The sequence below is a fragment of the Eretmochelys imbricata genome, chromosome 22 (genome assembly GCF_965152235.1).
Source record: "Eretmochelys imbricata isolate rEreImb1 chromosome 22, rEreImb1.hap1, whole genome shotgun sequence".
Classification (NCBI taxonomy): Eukaryota; Metazoa; Chordata; order Testudines; family Cheloniidae; genus Eretmochelys; species Eretmochelys imbricata.
Window position 1 is genome coordinate 7401615 of NC_135593.1, and position 19925 is coordinate 7421539.

At 41.1% G+C, this 19925-nt stretch overlaps 1 protein-coding gene across 1 annotated transcript in view; it reads right to left on the reverse strand.

Annotated features, from left to right (window-relative positions):
• Nucleotides 1–19925, reverse strand: part of ARHGAP32 (Rho GTPase activating protein 32) — a 215968-nt gene that overhangs the window by 184018 nt on the left and 12025 nt on the right. Inside the window, exons 2-4 of the mRNA XM_077839787.1 lie at nucleotides 8681–8772; nucleotides 7550–7591; nucleotides 7084–7168 (exon numbers count right to left, since the gene is read on the reverse strand). Coding sequence (XP_077695913.1) covers nucleotides 7084–7168; nucleotides 7550–7591; nucleotides 8681–8772 — 219 coding nt within the window. The remainder of the gene's footprint in view (nucleotides 1–7083; nucleotides 7169–7549; nucleotides 7592–8680; nucleotides 8773–19925) is intronic.

The following is a 19925-nucleotide window of genomic DNA, read 5'->3' on the forward strand; positions in this document are numbered from 1 at the left end:
GCTGGAAGAAAACCAATCTGGCTGAAATTTCACAGGTGTGATCTTACTCCCGCATAGACTTTTTCTGAGGTGTTTGTGGCAAATTGCATAAGTCATGTGGGAAATACAAGGATCCACAACCTGAGGTGAACTTACTACTTGAATATTTTCCTAACTTTTTTGGCATCAAAAGCCTGGCCTAGAAATCCATTAAAAAAAAAAATCTGTTGATGTTGGCAAGAGCTGGTGCCAATTTTGGGAGAGTCACTGGCAGAATTATTTAGTTATTAGAAGCACTTCCACATTCAGTATGAGCTCTGCTGTTCTTCATTTCCTAGGCTGTCAAAGAAGACCTTGCAAAGTCTCCAATGGCCTCCACTGGGGGTGACTGAGAAGGGAAGAAAGCATGTGGAAGGGACAGGAGACTCTGGTCTGGAAGAAACAGAGTAGAGCACCAGAGTGAAGATGAGAGGCAAGGTGAGGGCGGAAGGTGGTATCTAGTCTGGGGACAGGAAATCCCGTTTGCAGTTGGAAGGCAGGCTGGTAAGTACTGTAGCAGGACTCACCCGTGCACAGCTTGCAAACTCAACAGGGATTCTTGCTTCTCAGCCTCTCAAATATTTTTTTAAAAACCTAAAGCAAATTCCCAGGCTTACTGTCTCCTGTGGGCAACGATATAGGGCAGAATTATGGTTGTTTGAGTGATTTCTACTGTGCATATCCCCTTTTCTCTTTATGGAAGGGAAGGAAGAGAGAGGCTGTTTTGTGCTTGTAAGGTTAACAGGGAATTTCAAGCCTAACATTTGTGCTTCTTTTTGAATCTTTCACAGGCTCTTTGGAGATTTTTTCCCCCCTTGAACATTATTTAAAAACAAAAAACAAAGAAAACCCCTTAACAACAGGCTTTGCTCATGAAAGGCACAAAGAGAACCAAGCTGATCTCTACAAGGGTCTGCTTCCTAAGACACACCAGGAAAAGACGCTTACAGGCTCCAACTACAGCCACAGCAGAAACATGGTGTGTCTTCTTGGCTGCAAAGTCTCAGCTTGCTGAAGGCATTCTGCAGCAAATCTGCTCAACATATAATAGGGATTCCTAGCAGCTGCTGCCTAGACCGGCGGAAGTGATTCTGAGTTCAAGTACTTCCTCTACCCCTGATCATACACTTATAATACACTCATACCACTTGCAATGCCAGGGGTTGATGGATGACAGAGAGTGGACCTTCCATGCGCAGCAATCCGGTCCTCCTCAGACAGCTATCCCTTTTGGGGTTTTAGTCAGTTAGTCATTGTGCTGGTACATAAATATTCACACAGAACATATGGCCTGAAGGGGTAATCTGTCAAATGATAGGGCGCCTGAGGAAAAAGAATGATCATAACCCTTTATTCCATCCCACTGGACTCTGGAAAGAACAAAAAATGTGACCAGCTAACCATTATGCTCCTCAGCTGTTCATATTGCAGTTCTAATGCACACTCAACCAAAGAGTATGAAAAATCAAGAATAAACTTGAATTTTATTTCTAAAAGAATTAAAGCTACCTCCAGTGCCCATTATCTCTGCCTCTCCCTGCCTTACGAGAATATACTATATTGATAGACTTACCTTTCCTCTAGTATGCCTGCATCCACCTTAGAAGGACTATGCCGCACTACAGTATTAATTGTTTAAAACTGTACAGTTTTGTGTGTAGTCAAGCCTTAGGTTTTACCTGGGGTCAATGAGTCCGAAGTCACTTTTAGAAATGGACTTCAGGTGCTTTTTTGGAGAAGTGGAGTTGGTACAGTTTTAGATAAAGTGATGCGGGAAAGTGGAGTGGTTGTGAACAGGGTAAGTGACAGGGCAATTTTGGTTAAGTCAGCTCTTGAAAATGGCCACCCCCTAAACGTTCTACTACTGGTGTACCTTTAAAAATGAGTGTACACTAAAGCGTTTTGCTTGACGGGTTCTAAATGATTTGCCCAAGGTCACACAGTCAGTCAGTGGAAGAGCTAGGAATAATACACAGGTCTTCTGACTCACAGCTCAGTGTTTTCCACAACTGCCTGTCTAATACTATAAACAGTGTTGGCTAGGAGACCTGCTAGTCTTTTCACCATGTGACATCCACTGAATTGTGAGGGACTGTGGACCATGTGCAAGGCCCCACATCACAATTACCAGACAGAGAACAAGAAGGATGGAAAGGGAAAAGGAGCTAAGCAGGGGAGGGGGAAGATTACAGTCCAGTCTAATGACACTGAGTCACCACATTCTGACTGCCGCATAATAACATTTGGTGTAGAAGGTATGTTCTGCAGACAGGGCTGCATTACATATATCTTCCCTCCTCCCCATACCAAAACCAGTCAGACTTGTGAAAGCTCACCCATTGTTAGATTTTAAAAAATTTATCATGCAGAGCCTGACCTTTCAGCATATAATTAAAAATTCAATGATGCAAACCTGAAGGATACATCCAATACTAAATATAATTTATTTCCTCAATATACCAGTGAATTCTTTACAATGTTGAGATCAACAAAGCGCATCCCATTACGAAAGTTTTGATCCCAACTGGGTGCACCAATAAATTCCATTAGTTGCCTGGTGAGCTAACATTTTCCTTACAGCAATCTTGCAGAAAGATTTGTGGGGTTTTTTTTTTTAATGATAGCGCAAGTCTTTGAGAAAGGATTTTTCCACCATTCATTTCAGTGCCTCAAATCAAGACTGAATATGCATTTGCTGCACAGCTTCAGTGCGGAAAAAAATATAAATGTTAGTAAGCAAGGCAATGCTTCAGAGGCCCTTTATTCATTTACTGCTGACTAATGGAACCTTCTGTTCTTCAGTGGATTGGTAAGATGACAATAGTTAACATTCGTATCGTACTTTATGTTTTCAAAGCTCTGTACAAACCTTAATAAATTAAGCTTCAGTACATCCTCGTGAGGTAGGGAAGTGTTATCCCTATTTATACATGGGGAAACTGAGGCAGAGAGAGGTTAAATTAACATTCTCGAGGCCAAAGTAAGCAAGTAATCGAATCAGGATTAGAACTCAAAAGTTTCTGGGACCCAGGGCTGTGCTCAGTCCATTAATCCATGCAGCCTTTGGGACACAACATGATAATCCAGCCACAGAGGAACATGCTTAAATAAACCACGTGTAAAAGCTATCAGGCCACAATGACAGAACAGAGCTGGTGTGTTTGTACTGTGTTAGCACAATGGGACCTGGTCTATCAGTACTATGGTAAGGCAACTCATCCAGCAACTAGATTCTTGGGGTCATAGAACTCTCTGAGCTGGGGCACTGGCTGGACATATAAATAATAAATGGGTTTATGGATTGTGTAACACTTTATAATAAACTGATGCAGCTTGTTCTTCAGTAACAATAAGTTGTGGCACCTTGTTTGGATTTACTGACTACATGAACCGTCAGCTCTACTGCCCTCTAGTGACTCAGTCCTCAGAAGAATTCGTCATCATTTGTATAATAAATTTCACTTGGTTTGTGTTCCATGGAAAGTAGCAAGAAAAGTTTTTAAAAACCCTTTTCAGGCCATGATTTAGAAAAATTTCCTTGGATACTGCAGCATCCAACACCCATTAATTTCATTGGGGGCTGAACATCTAAATCCCTGAAACCCAGTAGATATATCCAGTACCACATGCAGTTCTTTAATGCTGACCAGCACCACCCAGGCAATCAATGTTTAGCACTATTGCCAGATACAGCTCTGCCCAAGCACCTCATCACTGACATTCAACACCCCAGATATATCACTCCTGGGTCTCTCTTAACAGGAAAATCATGCAGAAATGAGCATGGTTTGGTTAATCCAGCACTATGGTAAAAAGAGAACAAATCCATTTTCACCCATTTCATGAGACTGATCGAGGAGCGAGTTTCTGGAAGTGAATTTTCAAGCTGTCAAGTCCCATTGCTCCACCAAACCCCTATCACAGATGACATAAACATTAAAAATCAATTTGAAAGCTGGCCAAACTGTTATTAGACCCCTTTATATAATTACTGATGTCGCCATAAAATACTGCCTGTCTATTATGCAAATTTTTAAGAGTGAATAGTTCTTCAAAGGGAATTACACCCACTACCCCTTCAGATTAAAGTTAGTAATTTGCTATTAGGTGTCAAACTATCATTTAAAAGTATGTCATTCCAGCCTACTCTTATTGTCTCGTCTAGTTCAATTTATTAGCACAAATGCACCACTTAAGATACGTGAGCCCTATCCAATGCTATTCTCTACTGCAGGGAACTATATTCATGCTGTACTAACGGTTTTAATTTGTTTTTCTTCTTTGGCCTTTTAATACTCAGTCTTCTGCTACCAAGGAAGCATCATAATGCCCCTAATCTTTCATAGCTAGAGACCTGGGCTCAAATGTGGTTTAGTTCACAAGAGCAATGAATCTCAACCTGTGCCTGAGTGTGTTTTTGCTCACATTACAAAATCACTGCACAACTTGACTTGACTAGTAGTCACTGTTCAGCAGAAACTAGGAATTAGAGGAATAGGGCAGGTAATTAGGGCCCCAATTCAGCGAAGCACTGAACCACATGCTTAACATTAAGCATATGAGTAGTCCCACTGTTAAGTTATGCATGTGCTTAACTGTTTTCTAAATAAGAACCTAGGGGGGAAATTTTCACAAGTGCCTACATTATGGGATCCAAAGTCCCATTTTCAAAAATAATGTAGGCACTTAGGAGCCTAAGGACACGGCTACACAAGGATACTCAGAAAAGTTCACCCAAATCAACTAAAGGTTTGAATTTAAAGTGGATTAGTTAAACTGCATTTAGTCCCTTTGTGGGCATTCTGATTCATAATTAAAGTGACCTCAAATCAATTTAGCTCAATTCACTTCCAAAGTGAATTAAACAAAATTAAGGCCACTTTAATTCTAAATCAAAGCATCCACACAGAGATTTAATTCTGTTTATCCAATCCACTTTCAATTCACACCTTTAGTGAATTCAGATTAACTTTTCTAAATTCCACATGTAGATAAGCCCTAAGTCTCATTTTGGAAAATTTTACCCCAGATCAGGATTCAGATTCATTGGAAGAACAATGTGAAGAAAATTTGTACTGACATCAATCTGACTTCACACTGTGATGGCATCTCCCTGCCATCAGTCTTGTAACTGAGCCTGCAGCATTAGAAAAAGTCAATATATATTTCAACCACAAATGCAATTCCATCAATTGTCTTCAAAATATTTTAAGCAAAAATAATATGCAACAGGATGCAATTTCACGCAAGTACATGCATTATGCATTGTGAAGACTAAGTACTCAGGGAGTACCTAGGGAGGTGGTGGAATCTCCTTCCTTAGAAGTTTTTAAGGTCAGGCTTGACAAAGCCCTTGCTGGGATGATTTAATTGGGTATGGGTCCTGCTTTTGAGCAGGGGGTTGGACTAGATGACCTCCTGAGGTCCCTTCCAACCCTGATATTCTATGATTCTATGATACTCACTATCTCTGAATGACAAAAGCGAAAGAAAATTCTCGGAGGAATGCACAATGCAGTAAAATATAAATCTATAGAGGGAGAGAGATGTATTTAGCAGCTACTCCATTATAAAACCTTTTTTATAATAACTAAAAGATTAATAGGGTCACTTCTGAAAAAATAAAAGGAGGCACAGGTAGGAATGCAGAGTTAGCCACACTTTTCCAGAACTACAATGCAGTACAAGGACTGGATCCTGCTCCTGTTGGTACATTTCCTACTGACCAATGAGAATGGAGATGGCGTACCCTTATAGTATGGAGAGTGGGTATGGTCGAGGGGAGAGGGTACTGATATGGAATTCAGAAGTTATGGGTTCTATCGTTGATTTGCCACTGTAACCATGGGCAAGTCACTTCACCTCTTGCCTGTATCCTCTCCAACTCATTGCCTGTTTTTTCTGTTTAGACTGTTAGGTCTACTGTCTGCATATATAGTGTCTTGCACAATGGGGCTCTGAACTCAGCGGAGGCCTAAAGGTGCTAATAACAACAATAAATCCTGAACGTTGTTGACTTATTTTTATACAAGTCATCTCCTGCAAGGCTGTTTCACCTTCTCCCTCTAACCAACGATACTGGGACAACCCTGTGACCTGACAGCAGCTGCCTTTGAGAAATCAAATCCCACATGGGACTCGACTGCTGTCACAACACTCCTTAGCAGTCAGAACATTCCACAGCGATGGCTCAGAAGACGCACATAAACAGAACCACAACTCTCAAGGTACGCCGTTATACAAATTACCCTAAATGAAAGAAAATGGTTTAGATGTCAAAGGGTTGTGGCCTGGGGATTCTACCCTCCCTCCAGCTATAAGGCTGCTTCTCTGGCCGGCACATGCTGAAGGCATTAATGATGCTTTCTGTCTCTGAAGACAGAGGACAAAGCTTGTACCATTTATGAGTCTCTGATAGTGTTTCTTGGTCCAGGACAAGTCTCGGGTACAACTCAATAAAGGGGGGTTCTGCCTGGAGAGAACTACAGATTCACAGAGGAAGGTAAACCGGCATCGCAAACCGACTGGAACTCAACCTGACTGACAGTCCCTTGTTGTATTCTGCCTTAAGGAGGGCAGAGCTGCTGGAATATAAGACCCGGGTCTAGGGTCATGTGAACAGAACAGGGAAACCTGAATTCAAATCTATTCTTACAACATATACTACTCTACATTAATAGGCGCACAAATCCTTATTCTCACACATACATATGTACACACACACACGAAAAAGAAACACCCTCATTATTAAATAACCTGTGCGTAAAAATTTAAGTTCTGTGCCAATTGCAGTCTTTACAGCCACTGCCATCAACTCACCCAGGTGCAATATATACTATCGTTTACTTCAAGGGAGTGCACAAGTGTAACTGAGGGCATAAATTGGCCCAGTTTATCAAACCAGCTCCCCAAAAAGGGACCCTTTCTGCTTCAACTTCCTATTATCAGACACTCTAACAAACTAAGCAAACCTATCTGGAGCTCTATGAAGTGTTTTGCTCAGATTAGCTAGCTAGTCAGACAAACACAACCCAATTTTGTATGTAAAAGAAATCTGAAACTTACCTGTATGTTGCCAAAGTCCACATTCTCATAATGGAAATGTGCACACTCCGCCATCTTCGGGAAGTGGCCCTTGGTAAAGGATAACCTGAAGTACATCAAAAAGCAACCCATAAGATGCACATCACTGAAACAATTGTCAGAATTGCATGTCATGATGAAATGCGACTAGACCATCTACATTTAAGCGCCTGACCAAGACAATCCATCATCCTGAAGCTAAGGAACATAAAGTGCTGCTATTTTGATGCACTAAAGCAGTGAGGAAAGGGATTTGGTGAGGGAGGTAAACTAAACTGCCAAGTGACATTTATCATTGTCTTTTCAGGGAAACACATGCATTCCGTCACCACCAAGGCCAGTGTCTACTGGGAAGGATGCAGGGACAAGCTGTTCCACCTGTACTTGCACTGGGGAAATTAATCTGTAAACAACCTGACATAAGAGACACATGAAAGTCAAATTTTACCTGTGAAAGGCATCACAGCCCATCAGTTCTGGGTTGATGGATCTGAGGGTGCAGAACAAATGCTATTTATCCTTTGGCCTTTTAAAATTCAGCAGTGAGACAATCATTTCCAAGCATCCCCAACTACAGCAATGGCTGACAGGGAGATGCTCTGGTTCTGCAACAGAATCTTCCTTCTCCTGAAGCTGCTGCAGACTCCTATAAATACTTCTGGTTGTGAGCCAATGAGATTGTCTTTATCTGGCTCACTCTTCCCACGGGAATATAAGTGGGAAGTGAGATACAGCATCTAGCTGCTCAGCAATAGAACAAAGAGCCATTTTCCCTAACAGCATCAGAGCATGATAGAGCATCATTGCTCTGAATGCACAGACCAATGCCAGTAGCTGTGGACCTTCTGCCAGCACTTTAAATATGGATGGGCCAAGTCATTTTTGACTAATTTGGACCCCATTCACACATCATTGGGTTGAATTCTGCAAATGAGCACAAAAAGGGAACAGAACGAGGGCAGAGAGAAAACACAGTCCATAGGAAAAAATAGCGTGAAAACTGAAAAAAAAAAAACCAACCCTGAAAAACAGAGCAGACACACTGACAGAAAAATTCTAATGAAAAAATAAAGGTCATCCACTTGTCCCAGTTTAGCTTTCCTTCTGTGTCAGGAGCATAGGGGAACTACTACACTTATACCTTGCACAGGCTTGCCTTTAGCCTTTTTTTTTTAATTTATTTTTTATGAATCATCTTTGGGGGAAAACCCCACAGTTTAAATTACAGCAAGAGTGAGATTCAAAATTCAAACTAGCTTTGCGACCCTTCTCCCCAAAAGCAAGCGTGTAAGGTTTACAAAACCTCCACCTCTATAAGCTTCATCCATCCCAAGCTTTAATATTTAGAGCATGCCGACTGGCCGTTTTGCTTTTCCCAGGCAGCAGGTCTACGCTGCTCTGATAAGGAGACTACCAGAAATCCTTTAGTGCTTACAGCCTGGCTTCTGGATGCATTGGGGCTCCACTGCACTATGACAGTCTTGAGCACAGCTAGAATCACAGACACTAGGACTGGGAGCACAGAGGACAGAAAAGCTACAGAATTAACTCTCAAACAAAATAAGCCCATTGCTCTTACTTTTTCACATTCTTCATTTTCATGCTCGCTGTGCTGCCGCACGTCCGAAGAGGCAGCTCCCCTGGAATCTCAGGGATATCTGCACCTCTCGCCTACACACACCAAAAAAAAAAAAGGAAAGAGAAACGTTAGATTTGATCGCACGCTACATATTGGTGCCTCCAACACTAGATAAATACATGCACTGTCTGTGCACGTCTCACATATGTATGCAAGATATACTTTAGTAACTTGCAGCACAGAAATACTGAATCCATGGATTCCAACCTAAAATATGGTTAGCTGCTTACCTACAATAAAACCTTGATAATTCTCACTAATTACTGGGAGAGCCAATACATTATACACCCAAAGAATAAGAAGAAAAAGGAAGAGATTTTCAAAACTAGTAACTTAACTTTAGGCTTCCAAGACCACCATTTAGGCTCCTAATTAAGCATCTTGACTTTCAACACTGCTGAAGCTGCTGGATACCCAGGACTGTTGAAAATCAGGTTAGCTACTTATGTGCCTAAATATGGAAGAATTATTTGAAATATTTAAACAAGCTGGGCCTAAGCAAACAAATATAATTTAAAAAAAAAAACATGAATCAATAATAAAAGACACAATGAAAAGGCATCACAAAATTTACATCTGTCATTTTGTGGGTGGCAGAAGCTTTCAATTTATGTGGTGGCTTTAACGTGCATAATCTTTTATCCATACCCATTCCAGACACTTAATTTTCCTACTCTGTCATCTAATGGCGTTTCAGTCCTGAAAAGAAAGAGTGAAATGGACATGTAATATTTTGCTCCACTCACACGGATAAATGTGAGTTGTATCTGTGCCATTCAGTTCTTATCTTAGCCTCCCTCAAAAAAATTTAATGTTATTTAAGACCCAAGTTACCTCATAAATTCTTGATATATCACATATCTTACACTGGAATAATTAAGAGCTTCCTTGGTACATACATATAGGAATTAAAATCATTTGGTTTTAACTGAGCTATTTTCCATAATGGTTTGCCCATTTTACATGATTTCTAATACCATATAAATGATCTTTTATACCCCCCAACAGATCAAGAGGTATGTTTGTAGGTGGGATTTCTATTTAATTTATATGTCAGTAAGATACAAATGTATAGCACTGAGGCACAAAGTTGTTCACCTGGGGAAGAATTTCATGTTTATGTGCTGTGGCTTTGATCATTTGAAACATCTCAGGATAAAAAACATTTAACCCACAGACCTGGTGCTCAGAAAGTCCTCCATAAGGATGTTCATTGGTCCAGAAATTTACATAGGAAACAGGGCTGTGACATTTTACTGCAATAACTGTCAATACATTTTTAAATAGATTTTCTTCATGTTTTAGTGTTAGATGCTAGACAGACATTAAGGAGTTCCAATGAGTTCAGGAGAAACTGGAATTATTTTTAGTGTGACCAGAGAACCAAATTCTCTTTCAACCTTACACTCCAGTTTTCTTCTCTTGTTCTCTTTACATTTAACAGATAAAAATAAAATCAAGTATTGTACCTGTCTATATCATTCTGTGTATTACTGTTTCATCTTAACCTTTTTATTCTCATTATAGGGAAGACTGTTTATGTGCCAAGCCATGGGCAAATGGGATACTGCAGCTTTAATTAAACCTGTGTGCATATTTTTTCCCCGTGATAGTTCCTGTATGCATTGCAGTCTATCAAGGAGAGAAATTCCCACCTTGGCTACTTAATAGAGATGGGTCCCTTTCGCAAAATCCAGATTGACTGGAAATATGCCATAATTCAGGAGGTTTGGCATCCACGGCTTTGGTGTACCCGAAGCCCTTTTAAGGCTTTAAAAATTATTTTCACTGGAGAAAAATCAATGAAGTGGTATAGACATACACAAAACCTTACAGTCCATTTAACATGTCCCTGCCCTGAGCAGCTTCCCATATAAATAAGGATGTAACATAGTGATGGATGGCAATATACAATGCTAGGACCTGGGCTGCAACAGCAAAGGTCACAAGAAGCCCAGTTTTCCTCCTCACTTACAGCAGGCTAAATTGGGAGTATCTCCACTGAAGGTCACAGAAAATGCCTGAATGCATCCGATGAAGTGAGCTGTAGCTCACGAAAGCTTATGCTCAAATAAATTTGTTAGTCTTTAAGGTGCCACAAGTCCTCCTTTTCTTTTTGAGAAAAATATATGTGTAAGTGTGAGGAGAATCAGGCCTGAGTGGTGCTCACGGTTACATACAGAATTTGCTACATATCTATATAAGAGAGGCACAATGGTCCACAGGTTAGGGCACCAGCCTAGGACTTGAGAAACTTGGGTTCAATTCCCTGCTCTGCCAGAGACTTCCTGTGTGACCTCAGGCCAATCACTTAGCCCCTCTGTGCCTTAGGTTTCCATCTGTAAAATGGAAATAATAGCAATGCCGTACTTCAAAAGTGTTGTGAGGATAAATGCATTAAAACCTGTGAGGTACTACAGTGATGAGGTCTATATAAGTACACACCAGTGGGAGTGTTTCAATTTACTTTCATGGGTTTTAGGCTGGGCCCATAATGGGATGTGGAGGGAACCAATTATGTCCAAGTTAGCAGACAGGCAGAGGATGGCAAGGACAAAGCAATGATCCTTGGTCTTGTCCGGGAGCGGCTCATTAATGACCATGGCAAGAGCAGTGGAGCGAGCACAGTGCAGAATGCAGAGATCAGATACAGTATTTCCTGCTTCACATACAAAACTATAAAACATGAGTGGTGTCCAAAACAATGGATGGCATAGAGGTGGCAATGCGGGCACTCCAATGTACCTTCTCTCATAAGGCAAGAACAATGAGAAGGCTGAGTAAAACACATCACCAATGTTGGGAGTAGATGGACCAGTGCTCTGCTCCAGAATGCCATTCTTATGTTCCTAAACTTGTCTGCAGAGAGGTCTCTGACCAGAACTGAACAGCTGCCAGAAGTTATTAGGTTTAATAGAGAGTAAGTGTACACTGTGATTTACAAACATGGAAAAAGACATGGCCTTTGCCCCAAAGAGACCATTATAATTCAAGGTAACAGCACACTATATGATATATGAAACTTGCAATGATCGTACATGCATTTCAGAGGTACTCACCACTGAAACATATACATGCCAAGACTCAGTTTCAGACAAATCTACACAGTAACATTGGTGTTGCCATTACAGATCAGGTTAGTGGCCTCCCCTCGCACAGTACCCTGCAGCTACCATTCGCCAACACCTGAAGCTTCAGCGAAAAGCAGGCAACCTCCATGAAGCACTTTGTCAAATTGTGCAGTACCATAAATGGGATGTGGGAAAGGGGATCCTTCTTGTCCCCTTCAAGCAATCAATCATCTCTGACCAGGGGGATAAAATCCAATTGCTTCCGCAAACAGCTGAAAAATGATTATTGAGAAGTATCCACCATTCATTACTTGGTTTCTTTTTTAAATAAGAGGTCTGTGAAAAAAGATAAGGACTTTAAGCAACAGAGGTGAAATCCCTGAGGGCTTACGTAGGACTTAAGTAGTGTACGGGTTCTCTGCACAGAGTCGAATTCCACTCTAGTTGCATTAAGCACTGCCCTGGAAAGAAAAGGGTTACTGCAATTAAGAATGATGCCTCCTCCACCTTTCGGCACTATTGATTTAAACTGGAGCTGAGGACATTCAACCCTTCTCATAATTGGGCTTTTGATAGCCTAAGCAATATTTTAACACCATTGCCTCACAAAGAGTCTATGCGTAAAACATTCAGTACGTGTTGCAGAAAAACACATACAATATTTAATTCCTTAAATAAAGCAATCCCTGACCTATCTGCGTTCATAGACAATTAATTTGGTCAATAGCATTAATAAAACACTGGATGGTCTCATTGTGAATTCCAGTTTTAAGAAGGAGTACTTGTGGAACCTTAGAGACTAACCAATTTATTTGAGCATAAGCTTTCGTGAGCTACAGCATCAGATGAAGTGAGCTGTAGCTCACGAAAGCTTATGCTCAAATAAATTGGTTAGTCTCTAAGATGCCACAAGTACTCCTTTTCTTTTTGCGAATACAGACTAACACGGTTGCTACTCTGAAACCAGTGTTAAGAAGACAGCCAATGTAATATATGTTGTAGCTCTTAATACATAATGCAGTAACTACCTACAGCAATAAATGTGCCCCTCCTGTGAGCATATTTTAGGTAGAGCCTGAAATAGATTGCCTGTCTCGATTTCCATGGAAAAGAACTTCTGTGGCATGAAAAATAATTTTCCATTTCCCATTTGCAGCGGAAGCTGGTGCCATGTGAAACCAGGTAAGTGAAACTGACAGGAAAAGATGTGCTCAGAGCCAAATGACAGCAGTAGATAAAGCTCACCCCATGTCGGACTCAAAGTGGAGTAGGCAAAGTGCACAGCGCAGAACACTTCAGAACCAGCATTTATCTTTGGAAAACTCATCTTGTTCTCTCCCTTCCCAACTGAATTATGTCCAAATCATACTAGGAAAAGATCCATGCCTCTCTCTATCCCATCAGTGTTTATTAATTTAGATGGTCCACAATGAGACAAATGTTAAAATCAAGCGCTTGCTGCAGAAAAGCAATCCAGTGGGCTCACTGAGAAATCTTAAATCAGGAAGCATTAGTGGGATGCTGGTTCTCATCCGAGTCAGAAGTCATTACTGGAAGTACTAACAGAAAAAAAGAAAGTTTGGTTGATGAAAGAAGAAAAACTGAGATAAATAATAACTAACACATACTTATTGCAATTATATAACTGTTTGCCTCCCAACTAAACGCAATTACTTTCCATCCCAAACATGCACACATTGAAGTTCCCATTATCAGTTTACACTTGTTCTGAAATCTTCCATGGAAATCGTCCCTAAATTATTTTTCTCTCCAAATATAAACAAAATCCATTACAAAGGATTTGTCATCTTTTGTGCTCCTTGTCACAGTAATTTGTTTTTAAATATCATTTTGAAACAGCTGAATTATTTACATTTGAAAATTAGCTGGCGACCCTAGGCAGCTGCTACTTTTCGTTCCTTATTTTTTATGCATCGGTGTCCCGTGGAAAACTAGTAACTGCATAATAAATCTGCTTATGCAAATGATTTACTCCAATTCTCAAGGCTAAATGTCAGTGCTATTTCAATCTGCATTCGTCCAAAACCTGGTAAACAAGTTAGGGCCTGATCCAAAGCCCAGTCTATTGACTTCAATGGGTTTTGAAGCAAGCTTTCCCACAACAAGAGAAGGAGTACTTGTGGCACCTTAGAGACTAACCAATTTATTTGAGCATAAGCTTTCGTGAGCTACAGCTCACTTCATCGGATGCATACTGTGGAAAGTGTAGAAGATCTTTTTATATACACACAAAGCATGAAAAAATACCTCCTCCCACCCCACTCTCCTGCTGGTAATAGCTTATCTAAAGTGATCACTCTCCTTACAATGTGTATGATAATCAAGTTGGGCTATTTCCAGCACAAATCCAGGTTTTCTCACACACACACACACACACCCCCCCACAAACCCACTCAGCAGGAGAGTGGGGGGGGAGGGGTTGAGTCAAGGATGGAATTTCTGGTCACAAACACAGAGACCCCGCGAGAACTGCCAATAGCCCAAGTGGTTGAGGCGCTCGGCTCCTATGTGGCCAGCCCAAGTGCAAGCCCCTGCTCTGCCTGCCTCTTCTCTCTGGCCCAATAAATAGTTAATTATTTATATACAACAGGAGAGATTGAGAGAGCTACCACAACTTGATGGTTAGGGAACTTCCCTCACCTGGGATACAGCAGACAAAGCAGGGACTTGAACCTGAGGCCCCCCTATTCCAAGCAATTGCCCTAACCATGTAGCTGTTGGGCTGGGGGGAGGGAGAATGGAATGTGCTTCTTTCCCCTTGCCCCCCACCCTCCTGCAACAATTTTTGAGGTCTCAGTTTCATCCTGATGCAGAACAAAAGCCAACACTTTGAAATTTTTCACAAAAGGGAATTCTTATTTTAATCAATAATGTTTTTTAAGTTAAAGCCAGAACTAACATATTCACATGGCATAAGTCATTCATACGCTCAAAACCCATACATTCACCATAAACAACTGGGCCAATATTTTCAAACTTTGGATGCCTAACTTAAGGTACCCAAAGGCCATATTTAGGCATAGAGATGCTTTTCAAAAGGCTAACCTATGTGATTTAGACGCTTAAGTCCCACTGGAAGTCAATGAGACTTTAACACTTAGGTGCACTGGAAAACATTACTGCTAAATTCAGGAGGCACTGTGGGGTCCCAGCACCTGTAATATTCACTTCCTGAGTTGCCTTGTTTTCAGCACCCAGGTTTGAAATGTTTGGCCTTGATATCTGCAATCGTTATTTAGTGTAGCTGAAGTGAAATTTAAATGACACAAAACCTCTCAGGCATAAATAATTTAAATCCAACAAGTTCACAGCATACCAGAGCATGAAAGAGTTCTCGCTCAAAACAAACCTGACTGGGTTTATTAGAAAACGTTCCTTTCAAGCACAGAAGTCAAGACGCCCGATTTGCTAATGCAAGTAAAATTAGAGAACAGTCCGATAAAAGTGTTCCAGTAGTTGTAACAGTAAACAAGGTGGCACAAAGGGAGTCAAAGCCCTCCCTAACATATGGGAGTGCCCAGTATGGACAGAGGCAGCTCCTACATCTCTTTCCCTGCAGACTCTGGCGCAAGCGTGCGTTGAGGTGCGGAGGGGCAGGGTAAGCAGAAAGGTTGGAGCACAAAGCACTCCAGGAATCCTCAGCTGCTTCATTGGTGCCTAGGGCAGATTGTCTCCAAGGCTACTCTACGCCACTCTGGGGCTTAGCAGAGAATCAGGGAGCCGCAACCAGTTTCCTGAGATTTGCTCCTCCCACAGTCCGCACTCTGCTGTGCACAGTGTAACCTCAAGGTGGAATTGTGACGCATGTTCTTCAAAGAAAATCGTAAATATTACCTCCAAACGTTAGTCTACTTTGACAACCAAGTAACCGTGCCATCCTGTTATCAGAATCTTTGTCCCCACTTTTTCTTTTACAGTCTGAACTTGCAATGTCAAGTCTGAATCCTGCAACAACACACGTTCTTAGTCCCACTGAGTTCCATGGAGCTACTCCCACCTGCGCAGAGCTCACTGCAAGCCCTATGTACCACTTGGAGCTGATCCTCTGCGCAGGAATGAAGGTTACCCCTACAGAATGGATACTAGGTAGCCATGTACAAGCTTCCTCCCTCCCAGTCAATATGTCTCAAATCCGGTTTGGAGGGAGCTGACTGCCTCTATGGGTCTGAAGGGTGGTCCAGCTGCCGGGTTTTTTCAATCCTTGGCATCTTTGCTAAAAGTTAGGAGCTAGTCAAAAATATCAATTGCTTCTGATGGGGATTTTTGAAAGAATGTTTCCCCTTAATTTTCTACAAAATATTTTCATTTTTTTCGCTTTTACCTTTTCATTAAAAACATGGCTGAAGATGGAAAATTTCATTTTGGTCAAAAAGCCATTTTTCATCAAAAACAGGGTTTTTATGAGAAAATACTACCCGGCTTTACTGAAAGGGCTAAAAGGGGGCCTGTCGCTGTGGACCATGATGGGGTTTCTTTCTGAAGCAGACACTTGTCCACACAGAACTCAATGGCAACTCAGCATCCTTTAGAAGGTAATAAATACAAACCAAAGCTGGCTTGATACCAGTGCCATGTGGAGTATTTACAGTGATTGCCACTTTTTGTTTTCAAAAAATGTTCTACAAATATCCACCGGTCACTCAGAGATAAAAGACTAGTACCATCAATCTCTCCCTGTTCGTATCACTTGCTAGATACACAGATAGTGTGCCTGAGATGCAATGAAGTTAGGACGATTGTTCAGCTCAGATTCTAACCTACTCCCTAGCCTTGAAACCACCCAGCCTCCTTGAAAACAAAGTTCTTGTTACCCCTCCTTCAGATGATACCAAAAACATCCTGATCACAATACATGAAATAAAATAAAACCACCCTGTTAAAAACCCAACGTTAACAATAACAAACTTGTTATGTATTTAGTAAAAAAAAAAAAAAAAAAAAGGGGTGGGGGGTTTAACCCCAACAGAAACTGTTGGCCCAATCCTGCAGTATTTACTTGCCAGCGCAGCACCCTTGAAGGTAAATGAGGGCTGCAGAATTGGGCCCTTTGTTTGAACTGGACAGAGAGTATAGAAACTGGACAAAATAATTGCATATGTTACTGAAGTCTCTTGCATACAGTAGCACTGTTTGACATGAATACAAGTATTTGGGAGTTCTTTATGATCAGCTGACACTGTTTAAATTGCTGGATGTAAGTACTGTATATGGTTTTATAAGAAATTTTTGCATATGCAGTTAAATATCACAGTAGGTGCATTTCAATACTTTCAGAGTGACGTTTTCAAGATTGCCTATGAGATTTGTACACCCAATAAAAATTAATAGGAAATTCAAATCCTTTAGGCAGGTTAAAATTCTCAGCTTGAAAACAAAATCTAAGTGGTACATTATTCGATTAACAGCTTCCAAAAGGGGGAAAAAACTGGATTTCCAACTTGAGTCTGTTTGCAAAAATGTACTGGATTTAGATGCTATTTATGGCCTGATCAGCAGAGTGCAGCAGTTGAACACTGAACAATCATCTACGGCTATGCAAAACCAAGAGCTCTCTTCTGATACAAGAGCATCATTGTGTAATCTAGTGCACCCTCACACAGAAAAGATTGGGGCCCCACACTGCCGTTAGAAAGGATTAAATACATTTCACATTCCAGATACAGCAAGTAAGGATTGAAGGTCCTGATATATTCTTTAATTATAGCAACTCATGCCACTCCGTGCAGAGAAATAGCTGTGAGAACTTGGTGCAGGTCACAGAGGCGTTTTTCAGGAATGAATAAAGGACTGTGAACTCTGTCAAAATGTTACCAAAAAAGAAGTTATTGTACCAAAAAAAAAATCAGTATTATTAAATCTTCTCCTTGTTCCTCACCCAATGCAGAGTTCTTTGATCCCCACTGCACAAAGGCATGAAAAGGTCTAGTTATGTCACACTGGGAAGCCGCATGTTTCTTGTGTTTTTTAAAGCACAGCAAGAAATTCTTGTCATTTTAATTGGAGGATGTGTAGTCTCGCTGATTAAGACACAAGACTGGTGATTCAGGGAGACGTGGGATCTGTCCTCAGCTCTGTCACACAATTACTACATCACCTTGGGCAAGTCACTTCATCTCTGTCTCTCTTCATTTCCTCCTGTGTAAAATGGCAGTAAAACTGAGAGACCTCACAAGGATGTTGTAGGGTCGCAGTCACTGAAGTCTCTACATACTTTTGAGATTCTTGGATAGGGTGACCAGACATTGTGAAAAATCAGGACATACGTGTGTGCGTGTGTGAGAGAGAGAGAGACGCCTATATATGACAAAGCTCCAAATATCAGGACTGTCCCTATAAAATTGGGACATCTGGTCATTCGATTCTTGGATGAAAGGCACTGGAGAAGTGCAAATATTACTATTTATTTGTGGACAGCTATCCCTACACAATGGGACAACCCTTTTGCTCAAGAGAATAAAGAGAGCAATTCAGTTGCCTGCGCCTCTTCTATAGCTCGTGACAGATGAGAGAAATATGATAGAAAAGAGCTAGTGAGAGAAGGGGCGGTGCTTGCTGTCAGTACGGTGCATCGACTCTGAACATTGTCAATTCCAGCACCCAGAAACCAAGATTTAAAAAAAGAAAAAAAAGCTTTTGATTTGTATTATTTTTGGAGTTTAGAACGTTCAACTGCATTTTTCACATTCTTTGTCACTGTGGTTGAATTTTTTTAGCCAATAATTACTGCATGGTGTAATTTACAGTGAATTATTCTATTTCAAGGACTACACAGGGTGCATTTTTCTATTCCTAGCATCTCCTCTCCAAAGATAGGCTTTTAAATACTGTCATGAGCAGGCAAATTTTAAGGGATGCTTCTATCTTCAGAGCAGCAGTGGAATCTTGGAGGAGGAGTTGGGTCATCCATTTATCGGCCTCATGTACCTCTACAGGTAAAGAAAAATGTAGCTCACGCTCACTCCTGGTTATTCATCTCTCACTTTTCTGGCGTTTGCAGTATATATTGATCTGCCCTGCATATATGTCACTAAAAGCAAGGATCCAGCCCCCTGGGCCTAAGGATAGTACGTAATACAAGTCCTGGAAATGGAGCCTGTCACACAGAGTGACACACGCTGCAGCACCTTGAACACAGAAACCTCCGCATGGTATGTGAAATTCATCCTTGTACAGACAGCCAGCATAAGACTTACACAAAATTTAAGTCCCTCATCTGTACTTGCTGGGAAGAACCACCACAGAAGTCCCACACTTGCATTTCCTGTCTGTTATTTCATAGGTGAGGTTTGTTTTTTTAAGAGACACACAACAGATGCATCAAGCCAAATGAGTGCTTAGCTCCTAATGACAACATGAGCATGATAACTACCTGGGAGCCTTAAGGTTGGATTTGACACTGCTCTGGAGAGGCTACAGTGAGAGCCCCTTATTACATTCACAAAGACGAGCTCAACACAAGGAGCTGCATACAGTGCACTGCCCTACTTAACAGTATATTGGCTAAGGAATGTACTTTAAGGAACAAAAACCTCACATACAATATGCGTGGGAAAGGCAGCCAGGATTAAAGTCTTCTGTACAGCTTACAGAATGTATCTGAAAACAAACCACAGGGAACAAAATATCCAGTGAACATCACGCCTTGATTTCAGTTACTTTCTTGCTTGCTTTAAAAAAAAATCAACGCTGTTAAGAGGCACGATTTCCATAGTCTATTGATTTACTGCAGTTTAAATACAAAAGAACAAGGGAGGCTTTGGGTTATTGTGCTGAAATACATTTCTTTTACATGGAAAAAAAATCAAAATTACTGGCTTGAAGTCAGCTCGGAACCAGCAGGTGCAACTTTAGTGAAGGTCCCTTGGCCATATTCAGTGATGATGTAAATGACAATAAGTAAGATGGTCATAAACGGTGTGTCTACAAACAAAGTGATTTGGACATGGAGTGGGGGGAGAGAAGGGGCAGAAGCTGGGAAGGCAGAACAAAAAGCAATTTATACTCAGCTCTGTCATATGCTTCTGTCACTGAGAGCAAAACTGGGCCCTGATTTTGACTTCCATGGGAGTTGCAGGCACTTTAAGTAGATTCTG